This window comes from Ursus maritimus, unplaced genomic scaffold (assembly GCF_017311325.1).
Source record: "Ursus maritimus isolate PB19 unplaced genomic scaffold, ASM1731132v1 scaffold_2, whole genome shotgun sequence".
Lineage (NCBI taxonomy): Eukaryota > Metazoa > Chordata > Mammalia > Carnivora > Ursidae > Ursus > Ursus maritimus.
Genome location: NW_024424452.1, coordinates 69,298,676 through 69,322,140, shown reverse-complemented (window position 1 = coordinate 69,322,140; position 23,465 = coordinate 69,298,676). Strand labels below are relative to the sequence as shown.

Genomic DNA, 23,465 nt, shown 5'->3' with positions numbered 1-23,465 from the left:
GTTACCCCCCCCCCCAAGCCCCTCATCGGTCCTGCTTCTCAGGCGACGAAGGTGCCTCCGTGTCAGGATACTGGCTGAGAAGCGGGGGTCCCAGGCACAGCCCACCCGTGCAGTGCTCTCTCTGTCACAGCATCAAGGAGGGAGTTATTCAGGAAGGGTGTCCGTCCCAACGCCTCGGGCTGGGCGCAGGTGTTGGGGATATAGAGGAAATGTCAGACCCCGTGCTGGTCTGTGGTCATGAAGGTCAAGTCTAGGGCAGCCACCGAAACCTCCCCGGAGCACGGTGCTCACCAAGGGCCCCCACATGTGGACTAGCCGGCTCTCGGGCTCTGGCGACACGTCCCTCCTCCCCTGTGGCTGGCGGGCGCCCTGGCCACCTGCACCTAGGACCCTCCTTTGCTTGTGGGGTGACCTGCCTGCGTCATGCCCCACCTACAGGCTCCTTTGGGACAGAGACCACGTTTCCAAGAATGTGTGACCCCCAAGACCGTGGTGATGCGGGGATACAGTGGGCACTCAATGAAGCGCTCGGCGTGGCCTCTTTGCCCATGCTGACACATGGTGAGTGAGCTGCAGGACTGATGATGTCACAGGTTTTATTGAGTTCAGGCGGAAGAGAGGCAGAGGGGGAGAGAAAGACCGAATGCGACAGAGACAGAGGAAGGGGGGACGTGCGTGTGTTTGGGGAAGGGGCGGCACGGGCTCTGGAGAGGACAGCTGTCCTCAGGGCAGCGCCAAGGCCACATTCGGCAATCTGGCTGAGACTGCAGACCACAGGGTCTCAGAGAAGCTGTTCCAGATGCTTCCATCCCTGGGAGCATCCCGGGCGCGCCCCGCCCCGCCCTCATGCGCTGGGTGCCTCCCAAGGGAGCCGGTGGTCCGGCGGGAAGGGGGTGCTGCAGCTACCTGCGTGTCCTGCCAGCTGGATCCAAGGGTACTTCTTCTTGAAGGACATGACAAAGGGAGACCAGTGAACCATGTTTTTTATTTTCCTCCATGATTTGCTCTAGAAAGAAGCAAACGAAAAACACTCCATTAGAAAGGGAACGAGTACTTTCCGGTTAGGATGCATTCAAAGCAAGGTAACTCGGCGCCTGTGGCCCCAAGATGGGAAGCACCACAACCACGGGGCAGGTGCCCTTGGCGGCTCCGAGGACCTCAGCTCTGTCATCTATGCGGAGTAGGTACTGTCAGAGGGAGCTCGGCAAAGCCTGCTGCCGAGCAGAACGCCCAGACGCAAGGGGACCTTGAGGGCTGAGGGTGTGACAGGTGCAGCGTGGGTGCAGGAGGGTACATGTCCCCCGTCCAGTGCTGACCCCACCTGGTGACACTTCCCCACCAGGGAACTACTAAACCCACCCTGTACCCCCCCTTCATGCCCCTCTGGGACCTCGGTTTCCTCCTCTGCCCCGTGAGGGAGGGACAGCTGGTCCACCAGCTCCTTGCGCGGCTGGACCCTCAAGGGCTCCGGGAAATGACCTCGGCGTCCCAACAGCACTGGCCCCTCAGAGGCAGGCGAGAGCGGGCCAGTGTCACCTCACACTGTACCCGTGCACACGGCGGCAGAGGCCCTCCTTGCCGGCAACGGGCTCGAAGAGAGACTTTGCAGGGAGTTCCCCGGGGACAGCACCCTCCACCCCACGGCCGGGGTGTGCACGGGGGTGAGCGGGCCTGCAGTTCCCTCTTCAAAGGACTTCTCCTTCTCAGGGGGTTTCTCAAGTAGGACCTGTGCATGCACGTGCACGCATATGTGCATGTGTGTGTGTGTGTGCACGCGCGTGTGCGCGGGAGGGGCTCCTTGTGAAGAAAGGAGAACTGATGTTGACTTAACACCTTACTTTAGCTCCGCAAGAAGCATTCAGGGCCGTCACCGTCCTGTCCGCGGGCAGGACCTGACCCTCGGAAGTCGGTGATGAATGCGGCTCGTGCGCAAACCTCCATCCCACACAACTGCCTCACAAAAACCGCCTTCTCCCCCAGAAATACACGGTTCTCCAGAAACACACATCCCCACGTTAACTTTAGGACAGAATCAGAGACGGAGTGGGGAAGACCACGTGCCCCAAACACAGGCGTCCCTGGAGGGGGTGGGAGCCTGGCCGAGCAGTGCCACGAGTTCCTGAGAAAGCGGGTCCCCGGCCAGCAAAACCACACAGCGAACCCACCGGGCTCCGAGCTGGGGGAAGGAGAAGCTAGGAGCTCTGCGCAGGGGGCAGGGGGGCGAGGAGGAGGGGTCCCGCCTTGACTGGGGGGGCCCTGAAGATGCGGCTCCTGGTTCCCTGCCCCACAGTTGCCAGCAGCCGCCCCAAGCACACAGGCCGCATCCTTGCAGAGGCTGCTGGCGCCCAAGGTGGATTCAAGGGTAAATCAGCCGCCCCGGGTTTGTCTCTTTGCTGAGCCCCACTGCTTCTGTCATCAGGCTTTCAAGGGGAAATCTGTTTAAGGAGAATCCCTCCCCGCTGAACCTGGCAGTCTTTCTCCCCGTGCCGGAAACCCTCAGCCCGCCACCAAGACCTAGTCTATTCTTACGCCAGGCCATGTGACAAAAGGGCCGGGCCTCTACTGGCAAGGTTGTTTTTCTAGATCCTTCTGATGGAGATCACCAAAGAAGGCTAAGGAAGGCCGAGGCGTGACTTATCTCAGCACCCAGAAGGCCGCACAAACAGCGCGGGGTGGGGGGGGCAACAACGGAAAACCTCATTACAGGACAGGAGCCGGGCGGTGGCCTGACGGACCCGCGGGAAAGAGTTAAGGTCGGTGCGGCGGCAAAGTGCGCAGCCGTCCCCCATGCAGCGGGGCTCACAGGGTACGAGGGTGACAGCTGCAGCGTGGGAGCAGGAGGGCATGTGTCCCCAGTCCAGCGCTGACCCCACCCCGTGCCACTCCCCGCCAGGGAACAACTAAACCCACCCTGCCCCCCCCCCCCATTTCCTCCTCTGCCTGGTGTGGGAGGGACAGCTGGTCTACCAGGCTCCTTGGACGGCTGGACCCTCAAGGGCCAGCGTCACCCAGTTGTGTGTCACCTCACATTGTATCTGTAGGTGACCCAGAGAGGATGGGTCCCACGGCCAGGGAGGGGTGTGCCAAGATGGGTGGGTGCTGGAAAGGAAGGCCTTCATGGAGGCTGTGCCAACAGGGGCAGGGTGGGGACAGACCTGGGGGAGAAGACTGTCACAGGCCTGTGCGATGGAGCCTGGGTCTGGAACAGCTGGGTCCAGTGGGGGCTGAGCTCTGGAGGCTGGGCTGGGAAGCCTGGAGCAGGGCAGCATGACCGTTGGGGGAGGCAGGTGGACCCGGACCTGAGTCCTGCCTCGGTCCCCTCCTCACTGACTGCCCTTGGACGAGCTCGTGAACTTCCTCATGGTCCCCCTTACCTGTAAGATGGGAGCAGCCCATGGGTTCCCCTGATCACAGGAGTGAAAGCCACTCCATGAGGATGGGGTACATGTGGGAGAGTCCGAGCCAGAAAGGAGAAGGGCGCTCGGGGCGGGGGGTCCTCGACAGTTCACTCTGAGCTTTCTGCTCAGCTTCCCTTCCCAACATGAGGAAACGTGCCTTTCACATGAAAAGGGCCAAGGCCATGAGAGTCCTCCCACACCAAGCGTGCCCCAGGCGGTCGAGGGCGGTGGAACATTCTTGTCTGTGGGTCTGCATGCTGGGGGCACCCAAGCCGTGCCGAATGTGGCCACCAACGCTAACCAGAGAAAGCACGTCCAGGTCATGGCCAGGCCCGGGAAAGGAAGGCACAGGGCCACAGCAGTGGGAGCGCCAGGAGATGGAAGAGAATAACCCCCCGCCCCCCGCCCCGGGGAGGTTTCTGCAAGGAGGGTCCCCGGGGCAGTCAGGGCGCAAGGCTGGCAGCCGCTCGGCTCAGGCGGAGTCAGGCTCCTTTAACAGAAGAGTCTAGAACCTTTGGGAGATGCACCATGGCTGGCCACCCAAACCCTAAATCCGTCCCATGTGGGGGCCACTTGCAGCTTCGCTAGCAGATAACGCCAGGCTCTCCCCCACTCGGATCTGACCGTGGCTGGAGTGCTGCCCTTGGGATGTTCTTGCGAGCACTGCAAGGGAAAGGAAAGAACCAGGGAACGGCCTGCCTGCCGAGCAGGTGCAGTCCAAGGGCAGGCTTTCACTTCGACTCTGTGCTGCCGGGTAGAGCCGACCGAAGCGAGGTTTTCCAGGTAACAGTGCAGGTTTACAGAGTGGGATGAGACCCCCGCAACACAAATCCCTCACTGACCACCCCCCCCGGGGTTAAATAAGCACTATCCGGGGTTTGCTCTGTTTCCTACGTGAGTGCAGGGGACCGGCTGCATGCCTGACCTCGCTCCGTGAGAGGTGGGATCTCACTGCATACTCCGGCTGCACGGGGAGGTTCAGAAGGAAAGGGCCAGAAACTAGCAGGTACGTGGGAGGTGAGTGGCTTGGAGATGCCTGATGCTTGGAAATTGTTCCAGGCAGTTCCATCCCCTGGCACCTGACAGGACAGGGAGCGGAAACACGGCGAGATGTGTAGGGGGAGGAGAAAAACCTGAAAACAGACCCCTACCCTCTTTGTGCCTGAACCTGGCAAGGCCCAGACCAGCGTTCCCCGCTACGGCCAGCCCGCCAGCCCGTCCCAGCAGCTCAGACTTTGCACGCCCTCCATCACCTGCCAGCAGGAACCGAGAGGTCTGGCCTCGCAGGAGATGCAGACCTGCTCCCTAGAGACAGGCGCCCACGGACGCCTTCATTCTGCCTCCGAGCGCACAGGCTGCCGCAGTCCCAGAAGGGCCCGTGGCTCTCCGTGCCCACCCCTCCCGGCCCTGGTCTCGGAGCTGCCCAAAGCCCCCGAGCACCCAGGGCAGAAACGGTCCCCTGGCCAGCAGGGCCGCAGGGCCCAGGCCGAGCCCAGGGGCGGCAGCCTGGCTAGCATCAGATGCTGCGTGTTTTTCTAAACCAGTTTCCGAGCCTCCCCATGAGGCTCGTGGCTCCTGGGACAATGCCATCCTCTGGCTGCTCCCCCAGATGTCCCACTCACACTGCAAGGAAACAGTGCCTCTGGCAGATGGGAGGGCTGACCGGGATCACCTCGGAGTCTGGCCTTCGTCTTCCATAAAACAGGCAGGAAGGATGGAGCGGGGAGAAGAGGAGGAGGAGGGGGAGGAGGCAGGGACCCAGAGCCGGGCTGGGGTGGGGAGGAGCTAGCCCACCCACACAGGACCAGCGATATGACATATGGACATATGGGATTCCTTGTCCCAGACTTCATAAGACTGTCAACACAGGGATGGCAGAGTGTGAAGCAAGCATGGGGCCCCTTCGAGGGTGCTCTGTGGCCGCACAGCTATCCCACCGGGGGGGCTGGCCCCACCTCCTGCAGGGGACAACTGCCTGGCCGGTCAGCGGGAGCAGGGTGACCTCTGGGTCCCGACCTGCTGGTCCTCTGCCCATGACCACAGGCTGCTCTTCAGTGCTGGCGGGGAGGGGAGGACTCCACCGCAGGTGCCTAGACTCTTCTTGGGGGGCTCACAGCAGCCCCCCGGAAAGGCCTGGCAGGAGGGGCACGGACGGTCACCGGTCAGCACTCCGCTCGTTCCCCTCCTGCCTGTTCTTTGGTCTGGCCTTGCTCTGCCCTCCCTGGTGGCCTCATTCTCGTGCAATGAGAGGGTACTGGACCCTGCAGGGGGTTCTGAGCCCAGTGCCCAGCCTCCCCCACAGGAGCTGCCCAGGCCGGGGCCCTCTGGGGCCTGCCTCCTGCCTTCTTTCCAGCCACCGCCTCCCCTTTGCAGCCAACAAAACCACACACCTCTCCCCACCCACCTCAGACACCTGCAGATGTGTCCGTCTCTGCCCTCGGGATTCTTCCAAGAACGGCTGCAGAGGACTCAGCTAACCCAACGCAGCTCAGACCCCCCTTGCCCTGGATGTTTCCAGAGGGCTCTCCCTGGCACGCCTGCACGCCAGCTCTTATCTGGCCGAGTGTGAACCTCCTGAGAGCCAGGCCCCTGGCCCCACCAGGCGTTCCCTTGCAAGGGGGTCCCTGAGAGGCCGCCCTGGTCAGCCCGGACTGCAGGCTGAGCCAAGCCTCACACGGTTCAGGAGGAGGGAGACCAAATTCAACAGGCACTCAAGAGGCTGGGTGTGCCCCTCGGGACGTGGTCAGAGCCCCCCGAGGCCAGCTGAGGTTTCCGGGCAACCCTTTGAACCTCTGCCCTCTGCCCCTGTCAGTGTTCTCATCTGTAAAGTGGGCTCGAGAACGTGACAGGTGCCCTACCCGCCCCACGGGGCCGCGCGGAGAACCGAGGAGGTAAGAACAGAGACGTGCAGGTGCGCTGTACGACGTTACGGGACAAGAGAACCTCGGGTGTTCATTTTGCTTTTACTTCTGGTTTTGTTTTTGTTTTTGTTGTTGTTGTTGTTGTTGTTATTGTATTTTTTTTTGGTAATTGAAATAGTTTTCCCCTCCAAGGCACAGCAGATGGGCAGGAATCCAGCCAGGCGCTTCCAGAGGGTCAAATCATCGCCAGGGGGCAAGAAGAGGAGCTAAGTGTGTGATTCATCGCTCGTGAAGCTGCCCTTTGGGTGCTCCCGGCAGCTGGGGGCCCGCGGGGCAGCTCCTGAGGCCCCTGAGCTCCGGGACAGCCAGAGCCGGCCAGGCCCAGGTGCTGACGCCAGGTTCTGGGGCAGAGAATCAGGGAAGTTGCCCGGAGGAGAAGAGTCTCCCGAATCAGCCCATTTCACACATGCGGAGGCCTGCCAGGCGCCCTGAAGAACAGCACTTGGGGGGTAAAGAGTGGGATTGGTGAGCACATTTCATTTTATAATAAAAAGGGGTTTTACAGACTTTTTTTAACCTTTTCCCACCCAACTGGTTCCCCCAGTTTTCTGCTTTTTCCTCCAGCACTTCCCTTTTTACTGTAATGCTCTGACCAGTTGGCTAACTTTTCTTTTTAGATAATTATAAAGTCGCCATTTGTTTTTGTTTAAAGAGATGAGGAGAAATCTCTAAGACGTCAGAAAAGGGGACTCTTCTCTGGACCCCGTGACTCTCCAAAACAACACCGCCCGGAGACGTGGCTTTGCAGCACACGTGTGCGTGCCTGCGTGGGAAGTGAGTGGTCCTAACCCGGCTTGTGGGGGCAGTGGGGGAAAGAGGCATGTTACACGTCTGAGGTAGTGCCAGGCATATTACTAATCTCTCATGTCGTCCTCCCTCATCACACCGACACAGCTATGTCTGTCTGCACATGAGGACCTGTGTTCAGAGAGGTTAAGTCACTTGCCCAAGGTCACACAGCTTCCTGGTTCCCGCCTTTTAATTCGTTGGATTTTTGTTTTGTTTCAGCCAACAGGCTAACCAGGCCCGCGTCCTCTCTGCCTGTTCTGGGGCTCTCAGCTTCTCCCCCAGTTAAAACACAGCCTCAGATCGAAAGCAAGGGCTTTGTCCCAAGAGCGACCTTTTGGATGGGGGAGGCCTCCGTGAAGGCCTGCTCTGCCTCGTTCTGCGTGCATTCCCAGCCCCGTCTCCCTGACACACACAGGGAAGGCACGCTTCACAATGCCCTGAGAGGGGGGCAAGAGACCCCTGCCCAGGGAGGGCCCACTCTGCCTCAGTGCCTTTGCTCTGCTCTTGCCAAAGTCTGAGCGAAAGTCACTGAGGTGTCCATGTTTGGAAGAATGCTTTTTTTCTTCCTTCTTCTTTTGGTTTCTCTGAAACAGCAGTTAGGGTTTCCCTGGTGATCCTTCCCTCCTTAGCTGGGGAAAAGCCGGCGCTTCTCCGGGGCCGAGGCCGGCCAACTTTGTTTATTGTATCCGCCCTGGCAGAGCCTCCCGAGCCGGCAGCTGGGCATGCCCGGGCAGGTAGGGGCCCCTGGCTCGTTCGAAACCTGGCTGGGGCCCCAAGTGAAAGCTGCCCCCACCAGCGGTGAGCTGTGCGCCTGGGGGTGGAGGGGGTGGTGGTGAGGGAAGGCCTTTCAAAGCCAAGACCCCAAGGATCGGAAAAACTAAACCCAAGGACTTGGCAGGGCAGGTAGCTCCGGCTAAAAATAAGAGTCTGGGCTTTAAGACCAACCGTCTCTCCCCCTTTAACAAACAAGAAAATTCCCCTAAAGACCAAATGCAGAAACACTTTTGCAGAAAGACCTGAGGAATGTTTTCTTTTATTCCCTTCTCCTCATGTGATGTTCCCCAGGCTGGGGGGGGGGCGCGGGGGGAACCTTCCACGGAGGTTATGGCTGGGCAGAACTTTTCCCACCTGTCCTTTGGAGAAGCCACCAATGCGGGGTGGGGTGGCTGAAGTACCCCACTCTGGATCGGCGGCAGTGCCGGGGCCGGAGAGCAAGGATGGGCAGCCCTCTCCAGCCCCCGAGGCCCGCCGCCTCGGCCACTGCAGCCTGGGGTTCTCGGGCTGAGGGCTGCTGAGCTCCAGCTCTGGGGTGGAGGACCTGGTCAGGACTGACAGCTCCTGCTTTACAGTGGGCGCTCCTGATGCGAGCGCAGCCCCGCTGACCCTGTGGGAGGGGGGCCACCCCGGCCAGTCAATGCCTTCCAGCACATTCTGGCCAAAGCCAGGAGAACCCTGAATGGCTGCAGAGCTCTGCTCCCCTGGTGAGCTGCCTCCTCCCCACAGCAACGAGAGGCCCACTTTCTAGACCCAGACTGGCACACAGGGGTCCTTCGTCAGGGTGATTCCCTCTGCCATCACCCAGATCTCTGCCAGGGGGTTGCCCACACTCCTGCTCTCAGGGCCTGTCCCATCCTCTCCCATCCGGCAGCCGGCCCCCTCCTTGCCCCACACCTGCCCCATTCCAGGTCTCTGCACACGCAGGGCCAGACGCTCTGCCCTCCGTCCCACCTATCCCTGCAGCCGATCCCACAGGAATCTGTGAGCGGGCCCTACTTCTCCACGGAGCTGCTTAGAGCACTCCAGCCCCACGCCCGTTCTGGAACCCCAGGAGAGGGTGCGAGTGCCCCCTGATTCTGTGTAGCATGCTGTGTCTGCCAGCAGAGGGTGAGCTTGGGACTAGGCGCTGGTCCTAGCGCTGCCGTATGCCCCCCAAGCTGCACACACAGTGGGTTACAGACCCCCAGCCGTCTGACTAATGGGGGACACTTCGCAGGCCCAGCACATAGCAAGGGCTCGGGCCCTGCCACATCCCACCTCCTACGAGACGAAATACACCTGAGCCGCCTCATGCTTCCTTAGACTCCCCTGCTGGGGCCTGGATTTTTCCAGAAACATCTCGAGGGAGCAGGAGGGGCATCCTTGCGGGAACTTCCTACTTCATCTGTCTGGGGTTCTCTACACCAGCTGTGGCTCCTGGGCAGTTGGCAGCCTGGCTGGCCCGGGCCCCAGGGGTCTTTGCACACGCATACGTGAGGGTTTGGAGGACCCCCCCCTTCACTCAGGTCAGTCAACCCAGACAAGAAAGCTCTTCTAGGAGGGCATATCCAGACCCAGCCTCCTCCCCAGTTCCTAGCTTCACAGCAGCTGGCACCCAAGGGACCAGCAGTCTTGCCAACTCGGCCTTTGCTTGGTGAGCCAGGGATGGAGGTGCCCTTCACTCAAAATGGAAATGTTCCTAACACTCCCTACCAGGCGGGGCCCACAAATGCTCCAACTCTGGTCTGGAAGGTCACTAACTTGGCTCCTCCTTCCTCCTCCCTCCTGGGCTTCATCCTCTTAAGAACTAAAAATAATGGAGGGCTAGAGGAAACACAGAGGGGTGGGGGAAAGTGGGGGAGGGAGGGAGAAGGACACACAGAGGGAGACAGAAAGAGAGGGAGGGAGGGAGGGAGGGAGGGAGGGACGGAGGGAAATGCTCTGCACGCACAGAGGCCTAGTGTACCCCTCACACCGGGAGCCAGGGGGCCTCCAGGCTGCAGGACCACGGGGCTGGGAATAAACAATAGGAGGAAACTGGGAGAGGCCGGGCTGGGAAGGGCCCTGGGGTGGGGGAGGGCGGTGTCCAGAAGCTGACCTCCCTGTGGACAAAGCTCACAGGACAGAAGAGCTCAGCTTTTCCTCTGGGAAATGGCACCCGGGGCTCTGCCCAGCTGGGAGGGGCACCCCTGCGACACACACCAGGGCCCTCCCCTCCCTTTGCCTCACCCACCCTTCCCCAGAGACCTTATTTTCACTTTGGCAAAATGCAAAGAAACAAAGCCCAGTTACAGAGGGTGGAAATTTACTGAAGGTCCTCATTGGTCAGCAAGGAAGGGCGGGGCTACACAGCACCCTCCCCCAGTGCCCCCTGGGGGGGCAATTCCTGGGGGGGCAGCCCCACCCCATGCACCTGCTCCCAGTTCTTCCCTGGCCTGGGGGGGCTGGAGGCCCTCAACCCCTCCTTCCCAGCTTCCTGAGACGAAGTGTAAGGCCAGGCAGGCAGTGTGGTGGGGCTGACGGCAGGTGCACTGTGCCAATAACATAATAAGCAGCTAATGCATATTGAGTACGAGGGCCAGACACGGGGCTCTGTAAGCATTACGTATGGAGGACACCAGTGCCTCAACCTACTCCTGGGTTACAGGTGGGGACACAGAGGCATGGAAGGTTACACCGTTTGTCCCAGGTCCCACAGCTCTAAGTGCCAAAGGCAGGATCTGAACCCAAGCAGTTTGGCTCCAGGGTCCAAGCCCTCAATCAGTCTGCTGGGCTGCCCCGTTATTGGTGGCCTGTGACCTTCCAGCTAGATGAACCCAGGTTGAAATGCTGTTATTCCTGGCTGGCGGGCTTAGGCGAGTCAGCATCCTCTCCGAGCTCCCGCTCCCCACGCATCTGTAGAATGGGTACAGCACCTGTCCTGCAGGACTGTTTTCAGGATGAAATTCTCCACGTGCAGCCCTGGCTAGCGGACACAAGCAACCAGTAATGTGAGGACAGGACGGCATACCTCCCATGGGTCATGTCTGGTCTCTGAGTCCCAGAGGGGGTATCTCTTTGGGGGATGAAACAATGGCAGGGGCTCTGGTTGGCTCAGCAGATGTGAGCCGCACAGCCTGGTCACCTCCTCCTCTGTCCCCCAGCGCTGGCCTTTGGATCCCTCTCCCCCGCCACCCCGAGGGATGTGCAGAGGGTGAAGGCCACAGCCGGCAGGAAGTGGGTCCCCACAACGGTCCCATTCCCTGCCTTGCAATGAACCCTGGAGGAGCCTGGGGTTTGCCTTACTTCCAGAAAGTCCAGAAGGCCTGGCAGCTGCTTTTTATGAAGCCTGGTGCTGGAGACAGCAGGTGAGAGACGGCCTGGCCCGTGAGCCACCAGCCTGTGCCCCCAGCGGATCCCCCCCCCAACCCCGCCCCCGGCCCTCTCCCAGGGAACCTAGGTTCTGAAAGAAGTCACTCCACTCCTTCCCGGAGGCTCTACCAGACAGCAGGGCTGGATCACACGTCTTTGTCCCACACGGGAGCATGACATTTAGACCGTCAGGAAAATGCAGGGGGGTTTTCTGCAAAGTGTTGAGGCTCAGACAGTTAAGCGTCTGCCTTCGGCTCAGGTCATGATCTCAGGGTCCTGGGATCGAGTCCCGAGTCAGGCTCCCTGCTCAGCGGGGAGTCTGCTTCTCCCTCTCCCTCTGCTGCTACCCCTGCTTGTGTTCTCTCTCTCTCTCTCAAATAAATACATAAAATCTTTAAAAGTGACCTCTCTGGGCCAAGAATGTTCACGGACACAATACTGCCTTCTAAATAGCTTCTGAGAACCCAGAAAGTGCTTGTATAAGAGATTTGCTAAGGGGCTTAGTCCGGGCTAACGCGGAAGCCAGAGTTTTGGGAACTCCCATGTAAGGAATTTCTAACACGGAAACTTTTCAGGAAGAGCGTGAATGCTACACGAGAACTTACATGCAGTATCAAATACTGAGCTATATTTAGCAAGTATTTCCAAGCAAGATGCGTTGGTGCAATTCGTATTTCTGACAGACCCCACTGACTTGCCTGTGCTAAGCGGTGGGGAGCAAATGGAAATGCAGGCTGGCAGAGATGGTCAGAAACCCCGAACTCGTTTCCAAAGCAGCGCCCGCAGCCGTGCCCCGCAGAGGATGGTGCACGGTGGCCCGGATTCTGCCCTGAGTCACCCAGCCTCCCTCTCCCGCCGGAGCCCGTCAGGACAGAGTCAGTCTCGGTGGAGCAGCCATGCATCTGTTCACGCGTAGGCCGCTGCAGGCACAGGAAACGGGCTGCCAGAAAGACACAGCAGTGAACCCCCAAGTATGAGCCAGACTCGTCAACTCTCAGAACGCGGCTGTCCCCCGGGTCATCTTGACGTCTGTGCCGGTACGTGTGATTTTCATAAACAGACTGACTCATCGCCCTTCCCCGTGCGTCTCCGTCAATGGGGCCCCGAGTGCTTACTTAGCACTTTCCCCGGCCGCCCGAGCCTGCGGAGAGGCGGGCCGTCCACGGGCCTCCCGGTGCCAGAGAGGCTTGAGGCCCAATCGGAGGACAGACTTGGGGGGTCCTGTATCCACTCCCTCCCCTGGCAGCCTGCACCGCCAACAGCAGTGGGGGGGGCTCCCACCCTCCCCAGGCAGGGACACCCCCAACTGTCGGCTTCACTTGTTGCTTTAAGCTACGTGAGTTCGCATTTAGTTTACACGGAGATACCCGACAGCAGACAGGATGGGTTTTCCCAAGGCTGTGGGGGCTCCTGCCTTCTCCCACAGCCTCACAGAGCAGCGGGCCAACAAACAGAGCACAAGGCCACCCGGCGTGCCTCGCAGCCTGAGCCACACCACTGTCCCCCGTCGGTCGCCTGCGTGGCCTACAGCAAGCTCCCGGTTCTCTCAGACTCCTCTCACCTCCTTCCTACTGACTCATAGGCAATAAAACACGGTTTCAGAGACGTGAGTGGATTATCTGAAACATGCATTCCCGAACGCCAGAGGCTGAGGACCAGCCTCCGCGGGAAGTCCCTCCCGCCGACGACTTTGACCCCGAACCCCAGGAGTTAGAGAGGCACTCGGAGGATGGGGCTGCTCCAGGCAGATGGGGTAGGGTCTCCCTACACTCTGGCCACAGGCAAGAGGCGGGAGCTGAGCCAGTGCAGAGAGCAGCCCCCGCGTGACCCGCACCTGCCACCTGCCGGGCATCACGCGCGTCCTGCAGGAAGTCAGAGTGGCCGCCATGAGGCGGGACATCTGTCCTCCTGGGTGATCGCGAGCCGCCAGGAAGGACTCTGTCCCATAGAGAGGGACTATGGAGTCTCACCGCAGCCACAGCCCTCTGGCAGGCTCGGCCCCTCCGAGGCCTCTGGGGATGGCCCACATTTAGGAACCGTGACATCGCTTCTAGGGAACAGAACCAGCTGGCTGACTTATTCCCCTTAACTTTCAAGGCTATTATTAGGGCACATCTGTCTCTGAGTGAAGTCACTAAGGAAAAACCCAACTGAAGAAAATATTTTCAAGCAGTCGTCATTTCAATTTTGGGAAAAGGAAGCAAGGCAATGAAAGCACCAGAGAACCCTAGAATTCAGGGTGACCCAGGAGGAGGATGGAAAGTATGTGCTCTGGGAATGCGGGCAGCTGGGCTATGTATATAGCTCTCAGCAGGACGTGAATGGATGTGAATGGACGGCAGCTTCGCAGACTCTTTCTCCTTCCCCCCCCAAGCTGGGTCCTCTCCTTCCCCCACACGGGGAAGTCTGGTCAAGTTCCCCCTCAACCCTCCGTCAGACCCAGAGTAGAGCCACTTAGCGACAAGTGACCAGTGATGTGGGCCAGAGATTCCAGCCAGCAGTCAGTCGACTTATTTTTTTTGGCTACAATTTTTTTTTTTCTAAATCAGTTGCCGACACATACAAATGAGGACATTTCACACAAAAGCCCAGATCTCCAAGTGTCTTTGCGGTACGTGGCCCACCCTCCTGGGTGGCGTCCATTCACGGGCTAGAGCTCAGAGGACACCTTGAGATGGGTCTTCCTGTCCCCCGTCACCAGGCCCTGGTCTCACATTATCACCTGCCCAGCGCCTGACAGCCTGTGAGTCGACCCCCTGGATTTAAAGACAAAGAGGAAGGAGAGGAGCCAAGGATGGCCTCAGGACCTCTACTGGTCTAAGAGTCTATTTGCTGGTCCAAGTGAGTGTGGACAGACTTGTCACCTATTTCGCTGAGCTTCTGTTTCTCCGTCTGCACATGAAAAGGAAAATGGGCAACACTGCCCACATCTCAGACCACAGGGAGGACGATGCAGGAAAACAAGGGGATACGCTGAACACCTGACCGTACCGTATGCAAGGTAGGACACTGGCCATTCAGGGCTAAAGGAGAAAGGAAATGCTCAAGGAAAGCTGGTCTCTGTGGTTAGACGAGTAGCTGGGGAGAGGCGAGCGGGGCAGCGGAAGCCCACAACACGGCTCGGTGGGCACAGAAGGGAGCTGAAATAGAACCTGGGACTTCTGAGCCACCCAAGCATGCCGTCACGGCCGGGACCCCATTGTCTGCTCGCCAGAGAAGTGGAACAACACTGAGTCACAGCTGAGCAGCGCGGGCCCTGACTGGCCTCTGCCCCTCACTGGTTACAGCAGAATTTAGAACCGCGGCACCTGCCACTTGGGACTGTCAGCCGCCGCCTGGCCTGGGAGAGGAGACACGATGGCATCGAGGTGGGCCGGGAGGAAGCCCAACATTACATCTGGGCCGTAAAACTCCCCTCAGTGCCGGGGGTAACCCGGAGGGTCCCAGGCCTTGGAGTACGCACAGCCCGGCAGACAGAGCCACGGTGGCTGGTGACCTGTGCTTCCGGGAAGCCCCTCTACACTTCAGCCTCGAGAGCTTTCTAGAATGTAAATCTCAGCATGCCAACTCCAGGCCCCTCCCTGCTTTAAACCTTTGCTGGCGGGGTGCCTGGGTGGCACAATCCGGTGAAGCATCTGCCTACAGCTCAGGTCATGATCCCAGGGTCGTGTGACTGAGTCCCATACTGGGCTCCCTGGCTCCATCTCTTGCTCTCTGTCTCTCATGAATAAATCAATTTAAAAAAAAATCTTATAAACAAAACAAAAAAAACCCAACCCTTTGCTGGCTTCCTGAAAGCCTTCAGGATAAAGGAGTCTGACTCCTTCAGATGATCTCCGAGGGCTCTCGCCCGCCCCCGCCCAGGCACCCCCCATGCTGAAGAGAAACCAGCCTGTTTGCCGAGACACATCACGCTGCTTGACGCTTCTGAGCCTTCTGTGCTGTTTGCTCTGCCAGAGACGCCTCACCTAAGCTGCCCAGAGAACTCGTCTTCATCCTTCAAAACCCCACTCAGGCACCACCTCTTCCTTGTACTTTCCTCAGACCTCATGTCCCTTAGCCCAGTGCAGGAGCAAAGGGACCATGTCCCCTCCATGGCACCTGTGCCCCAGACCGCGTACATCCGTGTGCTGCCCGGCTCAGAGTGTATTCACATGACTGGGCAGTACCTCAGTGTCCCCTCCAGTGAAGTGAACCTGCCTTCAGGGCAGCAAACAGCTCGTCCACCCTGAATCCCTCGGCCCTGGTGCGCTTCTTTCTCAGGCTCAGGAATCAACCAACCAATGCCTGGTAACTAAATAGCTGGGAGTCCCCCTACCCCAAGGCTCAGCCTGGTTGGAAAGGCAGAAGAGGAGATGCGCCAGAACCGCCAGCCCCAACCCTGGACTCAAAATAGAAACTATAACGTTGTTATTTACTACAGCCACAGACCCCTATAGAAGCGTGATTCTTCCCTTTCTCCTAAATGTGCATTAATATATTTAACAAGTATTACACCGGGTGACGTAGGAAGTGTAGATTCACTATATCATACGGCTGAAAATAATATAACACTGTATGTTAACTATACTGGAATTACAGTAAAATTCAATTTAAGAAAATAACAAGCATTATATCCATTACTACCCTCCCCCCCACACACAGTTGGTTTTTGTTTTTGTTTTTGTTTTTTTTTAACCAGCGCAATCATATACACAAAATTCAACAGTAGACAATTTCACTGTCTGCTTCTTTTCTGGCCATTTTCATTATTTGTTTTATTTCTTGATTATTGCTGAAAATAATTTTGTCATCCAGGAGAGATGAGTGTTAGAAAAATCATCCATGCCAAGTGCCAGATATGCTGGATAATACCACTGGTTCAGCGTCGTGACAAGGAGTCAGGTGGAGAAGAGAAAGTGAGGCTTCAGGAAAGGAAAACCCAGCTAATGTCCCGAGCCGACTGCTGGGCCAATGTCCTGGGGCCACAGTCTGTAGGTAAATGGGCAGAACCGAGGGAGGACAGTACCAGAGCTTTCTTGGACTAACTAAAATGTAAAACTTCTAAGGATCAAAGGCAAAGAAATCCCCAAACCAAAGTAAAAGTCAAGTAAACCGGAGAAAGTATTTTACAAAATATATCACTGTAGAAGGGTTGACATATTTTGTACATACGGAACTCAAGCAAATGAATGAAAAAAACCCCTCAGATGCCAAGAGATAAACTTGGCAACATACACATAGTAAAAACAATGTGCTCTTTCCCTGTGAAATTAGCAAGAAACCAGAAAAATAGCAACACAAGCACCCAGGGGAGGAGGACACACAGGATCGCACCTAAGACCCTCGGGGGAAGAAGCCCAGGGATATGTGTCAAAGGCCATCAAAATGTCTGAATGTTTCATTAGCTATTTCCCCCCTGGAAATCTACTTAAGGAACTGTGGAAAAAGTTACAAGCACCAAGATGTTAATGATGCCATTGTTCATTTCACAATAGCATTGAAAATAGCCTGACACCCAACAATAGAGGAACGATCAAGTAAATCAGGGGCACATCCTTGGGACTGATCATTAAATCCTAAGTGTTAGAAAGACACATGGGAAATTTTGTATAATGTTCGGGGGGTGGGTGGGTGGGGGGGAGAAAGCAGGAGAGGCTATAAAACGCGTACATGGTTAATTTTTTTAAAGATTTTATTTTTAAGTCCTCTCAACACCCAACATGGGGCTCGAACTCGCAACCCTGAGACCAAGAGTCGCACGCTCCACTGACTGAGCTGGCCAGGCACCCTGACACGTACATACTTTAAAGGGCTGGGAGGAAACACACCAATTTATAAGAACAGCTACGTTAGTATGCATTTCTGCATACCATGTTTCTACTGAATTTGACAAAACTAGTTGGCCTCTTGCTCTGATTTTTTACTTCATTATATGGCACCATACTGCACGTAAGTTGGTAAGCACCCTCAAATCCTTTGCGAATTAAGACGGAATATAGTTGAGAATTGACAGAATCGTTATGTTTAGGTACGATGTTAGGGTTACGATGATATACACTGTACATTGTCTTCGTGTCCAAAACGTTTATAATATGGTTAGTTTGTTTTATACAATTTACAAAATGTACAGATCACCAAAAACAAAACAAAACAAAACAAACCCAGGTAACGTGAATTAGTTGCGCCCCCTCCAAAATGTCCCTCCGTCTGAGGGAGAAGCAGGGCTCTCTTCTTCTTTGTGTGGGTTCCATGAGATCAGGACTGGACAGTCTGCCTAGAATGGAACCCCGCAGAATTCTAGGAGCCTGGGCACCTCAGCGGAGGGCCACTGGATAACAAACAGCTAGAATCTTCCAGTGACAGCCCACCAGCCATTCAGATAGCACCTGCAGGATCCGGGCGGGGGGGTGGTGGTGAACAGAACGTACAGAACCCTCCCACTGAGAAGACAAAACTGTGAGCTTCTCCAGGGCAGTGCCGGCGGGGCGGGGGCGGGGGGCTCATTCTTGTGCTCTCACTGCAAACCCGGGGCCCAGAAAGAGCTCAGTAAATGCCTCCACTAAGGGATCGCTGGCCTCCCTCACTGCTGGACCGACATACAGTGGACCCAGCGAAGTCCCTGATGGTCCTCTGTGGAAGGAGGCAGACGACAGACAGACAGACATATGGGCCATCTGGGGGCAGCAAGCGTTTCAAAGAGCCTCAGCTCTTCCCGATCAAGGGATTTTCCCGAATCCTCTGCACAGGGGCGAGTCTCTGCGAGGCCTTCCGGAGCCGCCAGACACAGACACAGGGCGACACGTAAGGCCCTTCGTGTACGTGAGACGTGGCATATATTTCGAGTCTCTTGTCCTTTCAGCTCCATTATCTGTACCTGCACAAAGTAGGAAGCACGACAAGCCTGTGTGCGAGTTCGATTTCTGACTCGGCCAGAGTTGCAGGGAGCTCTGGCTCCGTCTGCCCACAGAGCTCTGCCAGGTGGGCTCAGAGACCTGCTCTTCTATTGTTCTGTTTAATGATGCGTACAGGTGAGGCACAGACACAAAGAGGGGCTTTACTTCCCCTTCTGGCTCAGTCACGGCGGCAGGTGGAGAACAGAACGTGAGAGGCTTCAGGAAAGGAAAACCCAGCCAACCTCCCTGGCTGAATGCCGGGCTAATGTCCTGGGGCCACAGTCTCTAGGTAAATGGGCAGAAACGAGGGAGCACAGAGTGGGAGGTGGGATCCCCACGTATGCCTCAAGCTCCACTGCCCCCCCCCCCAGCTCAGCAGCCACCCCCCAAAGCCAGGGGCCGTCAGTTCCAGGCCACAGGAAGTTTTCCATGCTTTCGAAGACTCTAAGCAACAGATTCAGAAGTTCCTGTCACCCAAACCAGCCCTTACAAATAGGTTTTTATATTTTTAAAAATAACCAAAATTAACAGTCTCTCTTTCAACTTTTTTACTGCCCTCCCCCTTGCTTTCAGTTTCTTTAGAATCCCTGTTTGCTTCCTTCTCCTCATTACCTGACCACCAAGTCCCGCTCTGCTCCCCTTGCCACTTCCAGAAAATCCGCCGCGGTCACTCCTGGGGGCCGACCGCGTCGGCAACTCAGCTGTTCATCCACTTGCCTCTGGCCCAGCCCGTGGTCCCCCTACCCTGAACAACTCGGTAGTCCGACTCAATTGAGCCCAACCCAGTTCCCCCCAAAATGAAGCAGGACGACAAAGCACCTCGGTGAAAAGTGCAAAACAGGGCACCGCGGGGTACCCTGAACACTCTACACCGAAGGGAAAGGAGCCGGGTCCTTCAGAACCCCGTGTGTGTGTGTGTGTGTGTGTGTGCACGCTTAAAGACAAGAGAAAAAAAAAGGAACCCAGTGAGGTGCTCAGAAGGGAATACTCTGTTGTAAGTGGTGTTTACCACGTTCCACTGGGTGCTGAGGAGGAAGTGGTTATTCTAACCCCGGGGGGGAAATGCTCGCTTGAAACAGGAAAATGGAACTCTGACAATTTTCCACTAGCAGCGTGCAAGCAGCCGCCACACTTGGAAACGCTTGCACAAACGCTCCCAGAGCCGCGTGCCTAAGACTAGTGCTATTACCCCAAAACCCTTAAGCACAGAGCAGGACCGAGACACAGCTCCACTTCTTTCCAGAGACATCTCGGCCCTTGGAAAAATGCTCAGTGCTGCTTCCCTTACCCTGAGCCAACGGAGAGGCTGGGAGCCCCTGGGAGCTCAGGGGAGGAGGAAGGAAGGGTCAGAAGACCCAGGCTGTAGTCCCAGCCCAGCCATTTACTAGCTGTGGAAATTACTCAACCTTCCTGCTTCTGGGTTTCCACTTCCTCTCTATGAGCCGCTGATATTGTTAACCGATCTGCTCACATCCTCAGTTGTTGTGAGACTCGTACGGAGGAATAAGGCCTAAAGTCGGGGCTTTGCTGGAAACCCGAACGCGCGTGCAAATGCAGGTTGCTGCTACCCAACGTCCAAGCCTTCGGAAAGCTTTCTGGAGGGCTGACCTCCGGCTCTCGGCTCATCCCTCCGGTACATCTCCGCCGGACTACTTCCCCAACTCAGCCTGCAGAGACTTCTTTATAATTCTGCCCACAGTTTTGCAGAATGGCAAATACGCTATAGAGTGTGCTCAGTGGAGTGTAAGCACGACCAGCTAGCAGCGGGGAGCGACCAGTGACACGGGCCCCCCGCTCCCACATGCGCTCCAATCCAAAGACCAAGCCTTCCCCCTCAATGACTAATTTGCCTGCTCGGAGGGTCAGGCTGGCTCTAGTTTTGAGTCATAGTTTCCATTTATTAAAATGAACATCTGCCTGCCGCCCTGATGCCTTGTGTACACAGGCCTCTCGTTCACGCTCACCTGCGACGCAACCTGATGTCTAAGGCGCCGGGGACAGCAGAATCACAGCCACCCCGTGCTCTGGCCCCGGCCCCTGGCCCCGCGTGACCTTGAGCAGGCCGCTCACCCTTCCCAGACCTTGGCTTCCTCATCTGTAGAATGGGGATGGCGACAAGACGGGCCCTGCCCAGCTCCCAAGGTTATTATCACCACCACGTGAGGAAGGCCCGGCTGTGAAAATGCTTTGTAAGCCACAGACGAGGTCCGAGTGCCAGGTATATGTCGGGGTATATGTCGAGAAAGTGCCTTGAGAATCACCCCGGAACCTGGTTTTATTTTAATCCATTCACGGATGGAGGACCGACCTTGATTTAAAAAGACTTTAAGCGAGCTGCCCAGAGGCATTCTTAAACGATTTCTAAATAAGTTTATCCAAGCAAGTCACAAAAACAACCTTGAAGTGCTAAACAGGCTTTTAGAACTTTTTAAAGAGGGAAACTGTAATTCTTCCACTTTTCTTCTTTCACTCATTTCTGCTTTAGAGCCTCGAAAAGGACGGACCTGAGCATACTGTGTTGCCTTTTAGGCAGATCTCTCAAGTCCTCTCTGTTCCCACTTCTTTGCCCGGAGCACCTCGGCAGCTCCTTGGCCAAACCGGCAAACCCTCCCTCCCCGGCTCCCCGGGGCTAGTTTGGAAGCCCAGAGCTCTGTTTTCCTAAGGTCTCTAGGCCAAGGCATCCCCATCATCCTTCCAGGAGGGTGTTACCCTCAGGGAGGGAGAGCAGGAGTTTCCAGGACACACAAAGTCTTATTCTGCTCACAAAGGATATTTACCAAGTCAGTCCCACAAGCATTTGCCAGGATCCCGGCACAAGGGCAGAACTGGGACGGCCTTCTGATTCATGGGCTGGCAGATCAACCCTTGTCTATTCTTAGCACCCCAGGCAAGATGCCACCCGGCTGGGGAGAGACCTTTGTATCAAGGTAGAGAAGGCAGGAAGAAGTATGTGTGCAGGAGAGAAGCAGGAGGAGCTGTTTGAGGTTTCCTCCAGAGAGGGAGGAAGGGGGAGAGAAAGAGAGAGAGAGAGAGAGAGAGAGAGAGAGAGAGACAGGTGGGGCTTCAAGGAGTCGCTCCTTCCTTCTCTAACCTCATTTGAACCTCAGACAAGCCCTGCCCCAGAATCAGAAGCCCTGGAACTCAGCCCCACACTAGCCGAGGCTCGAGGAGGCCGAGGTGTGCACCCACTGTGCCTTTGGGCCTGGCTCATCACGCAGTCTCACCCCTGCCCACCCGGCTGGGCTCTGGGCTGTGCCCAAGTCTGCAGGATGGAGGAGCCCAGAGAAACAGAGTGGGAACGCTGAAGAACCCCTCCATCCATGGCAAAATCCAACCTACCGCAGTCCTAACGCATACGTTGCCCCCACATTCCTACCACTGTTTACAGAGCACCTGCTACTTACGCTGCCCTCTCTCCTTCATAAAAGGGGGGTATGGTCCTTGAGTTACAGACGCGAAAACAATCCTGGGCAGCTCAGCTGCCCAGGAGAAGAACACAGCTGACGGTGATTAAGGAGGACGGGCTTGAGGAGAGGATGATCAGCGTCACCTGTGTACATCTCACGCATTATCCCACGTGTGCACCTGCTAGGCCAGGTGTGTACAGGCATTACTTAAATACTTTCACAAACATCAAATGAAGGAATTAAAAAAAAAAGAAAAAAGCCATGCTGCCAGTCAGGTGGCAGGAGTGTCTGTTTTTAAACAGATTGGTCCACCTCTACGCCTGTCCAAACCCAGCACGGGGCATGGAAGCTGACAAAGATTATTTAGCTGACATTCTTCATACGAAAAATCTTGCAGAAGAACCAATACCCAATGACAGCTATTAAGCATGACAAAAACGGCTGCTGGAAAACAAAACTGAACAACATAAAATGAAAACTTGCTGCCGCAGACTTAGGACGGTGCACAGACACCAACCCAGTGTTGCAAGACCTCAGACACCCACCCGAGAAGGAGGAAAGTACAAGCTGTGGGCGGACGCCTGTGGAGAGTGCCCTGCCACAGGGAAGGGGCCAAGCCCTCGTGGGAAACCAGCTAGCCTGGTCTCCTGGTTAGAAGCAGGGCGAACTCAGGTGGGCTTGTCGGTGTCCCATCTGTTGCCCCATCTGTAAAATGAGCTTGGGACACTGTGAGATCGCATTAGATGCTCTCTAGGTATTCCTTTTGTTCAAATCAGTATCTGTCCCAGTCAGAGAGAAAAAGGATGAATTGCCTATTCCAAAAAGAGCCAGGCTGGGCTGAGGTTTTGGTCAGGTTTTCACGTCGTCTCGACCACCACGCTCACAGTAGACTTAGTCCAAGCTGCTCTCTGGAAGGAGGTTTCCCATGTGACCAGTGAGGTCTCCCAGGAAGTGACAACAGAGGAGTCAATCCTCCCAGGAAGAGACGTTTGGCAGGCTCAGAATGGATGCCAGAGAGAGGGGCATCCCAGGGGACAGATCCCTGGCGAGGTGCTATTGACAGACCAACAGGGAGAGGTGGCTGCCCAGAGGACAGGCCAGCAGGAGAAGGCCCATGGGCTAGCTGAGGCTCTGGGCCAACTTCTTCAGGGATCCCTCCATGTGTCCCAAAGAGCTGGGTGCCTCTCCAGAACAGAGCTTTCTACTTCTCCATGCATTGACTTGCTGGTGTTTCCTTCCAACGGGGCGGTCGGGGGCAGGGGGCAGCATCTATTTAGAATTTTACAAGGTGTCGTTTTGTTTCCGTTTGTAAAAAGACATTAGAATGTACCAAAATTCCAAACAAAACTGTCCCTTTGTAATGTAACCTCTCCTCTTCTCTGCCTGGCTTATTATAAAATCTGTAACCCTAAAGGGCCGTCCTATTCTGTGCTCCTGGAGTTTGGGGAAGAGCCTGGCTTTGGGGAAGAGCCTGAGTTCTTCTGGGTCCCAGGTCTGCAGCTAATTCCACATCCCCTAGAGCAAGTCATGCCACTTCTGAGCGACAGTCCACAAAACGGAACGATTAACCACATAAGCTCACAAATAATGGCTGGCCCTGAAATTCCGTGGTTTGGGATAGTCTCAAAAAAAGCTGAACTGTGGGGACTGACCTGCGTTCAGATTCTGCTTCCCTTTTGAAGTGGTTTTTAGGGAGAAAGTGGATCGGAGAATGAAGATTTTCTTCCTTATCAGAATGCCACAAAAGAGTATACTTAAAATTGCATTTTGGGAACATGAAAACCATTTTTTCCCAATAATTAGGAAAATTGCCTAACAGGGTGAGTATAGGTGATTTTCAGTTCTTTACGGTTTTCTGGATTTATCCAATTATCTGTAGTGGACCTACAACGTGTGTTGAACAAACTTACGAGTTATTGTGTTAAACTGTATTTTGCTGGGCAGAGGTTGAAGAAGAGAGGCTGACTT

General features: G+C 56.2%; 1 protein-coding gene across 2 annotated transcripts in view; it reads right to left on the bottom strand.

The window, feature by feature from the left end:
• Positions 1-23,465, bottom strand: part of ITPKB (inositol-trisphosphate 3-kinase B) — an 87,137-nt gene that overhangs the window by 11,858 nt on the left and 51,814 nt on the right. The window contains exon 3 of one of the 2 annotated variants that reach the window (XM_040636105.1): positions 907-1,006. In XM_040636105.1, coding sequence (XP_040492039.1) covers positions 907-1,006 — 100 coding nt within the window. Of the gene's footprint in view, positions 1-906; positions 1,007-3,999; positions 4,478-23,465 lie in introns of those variants that run through there. The other variant, XM_040636106.1, reaches the window with a different exon arrangement.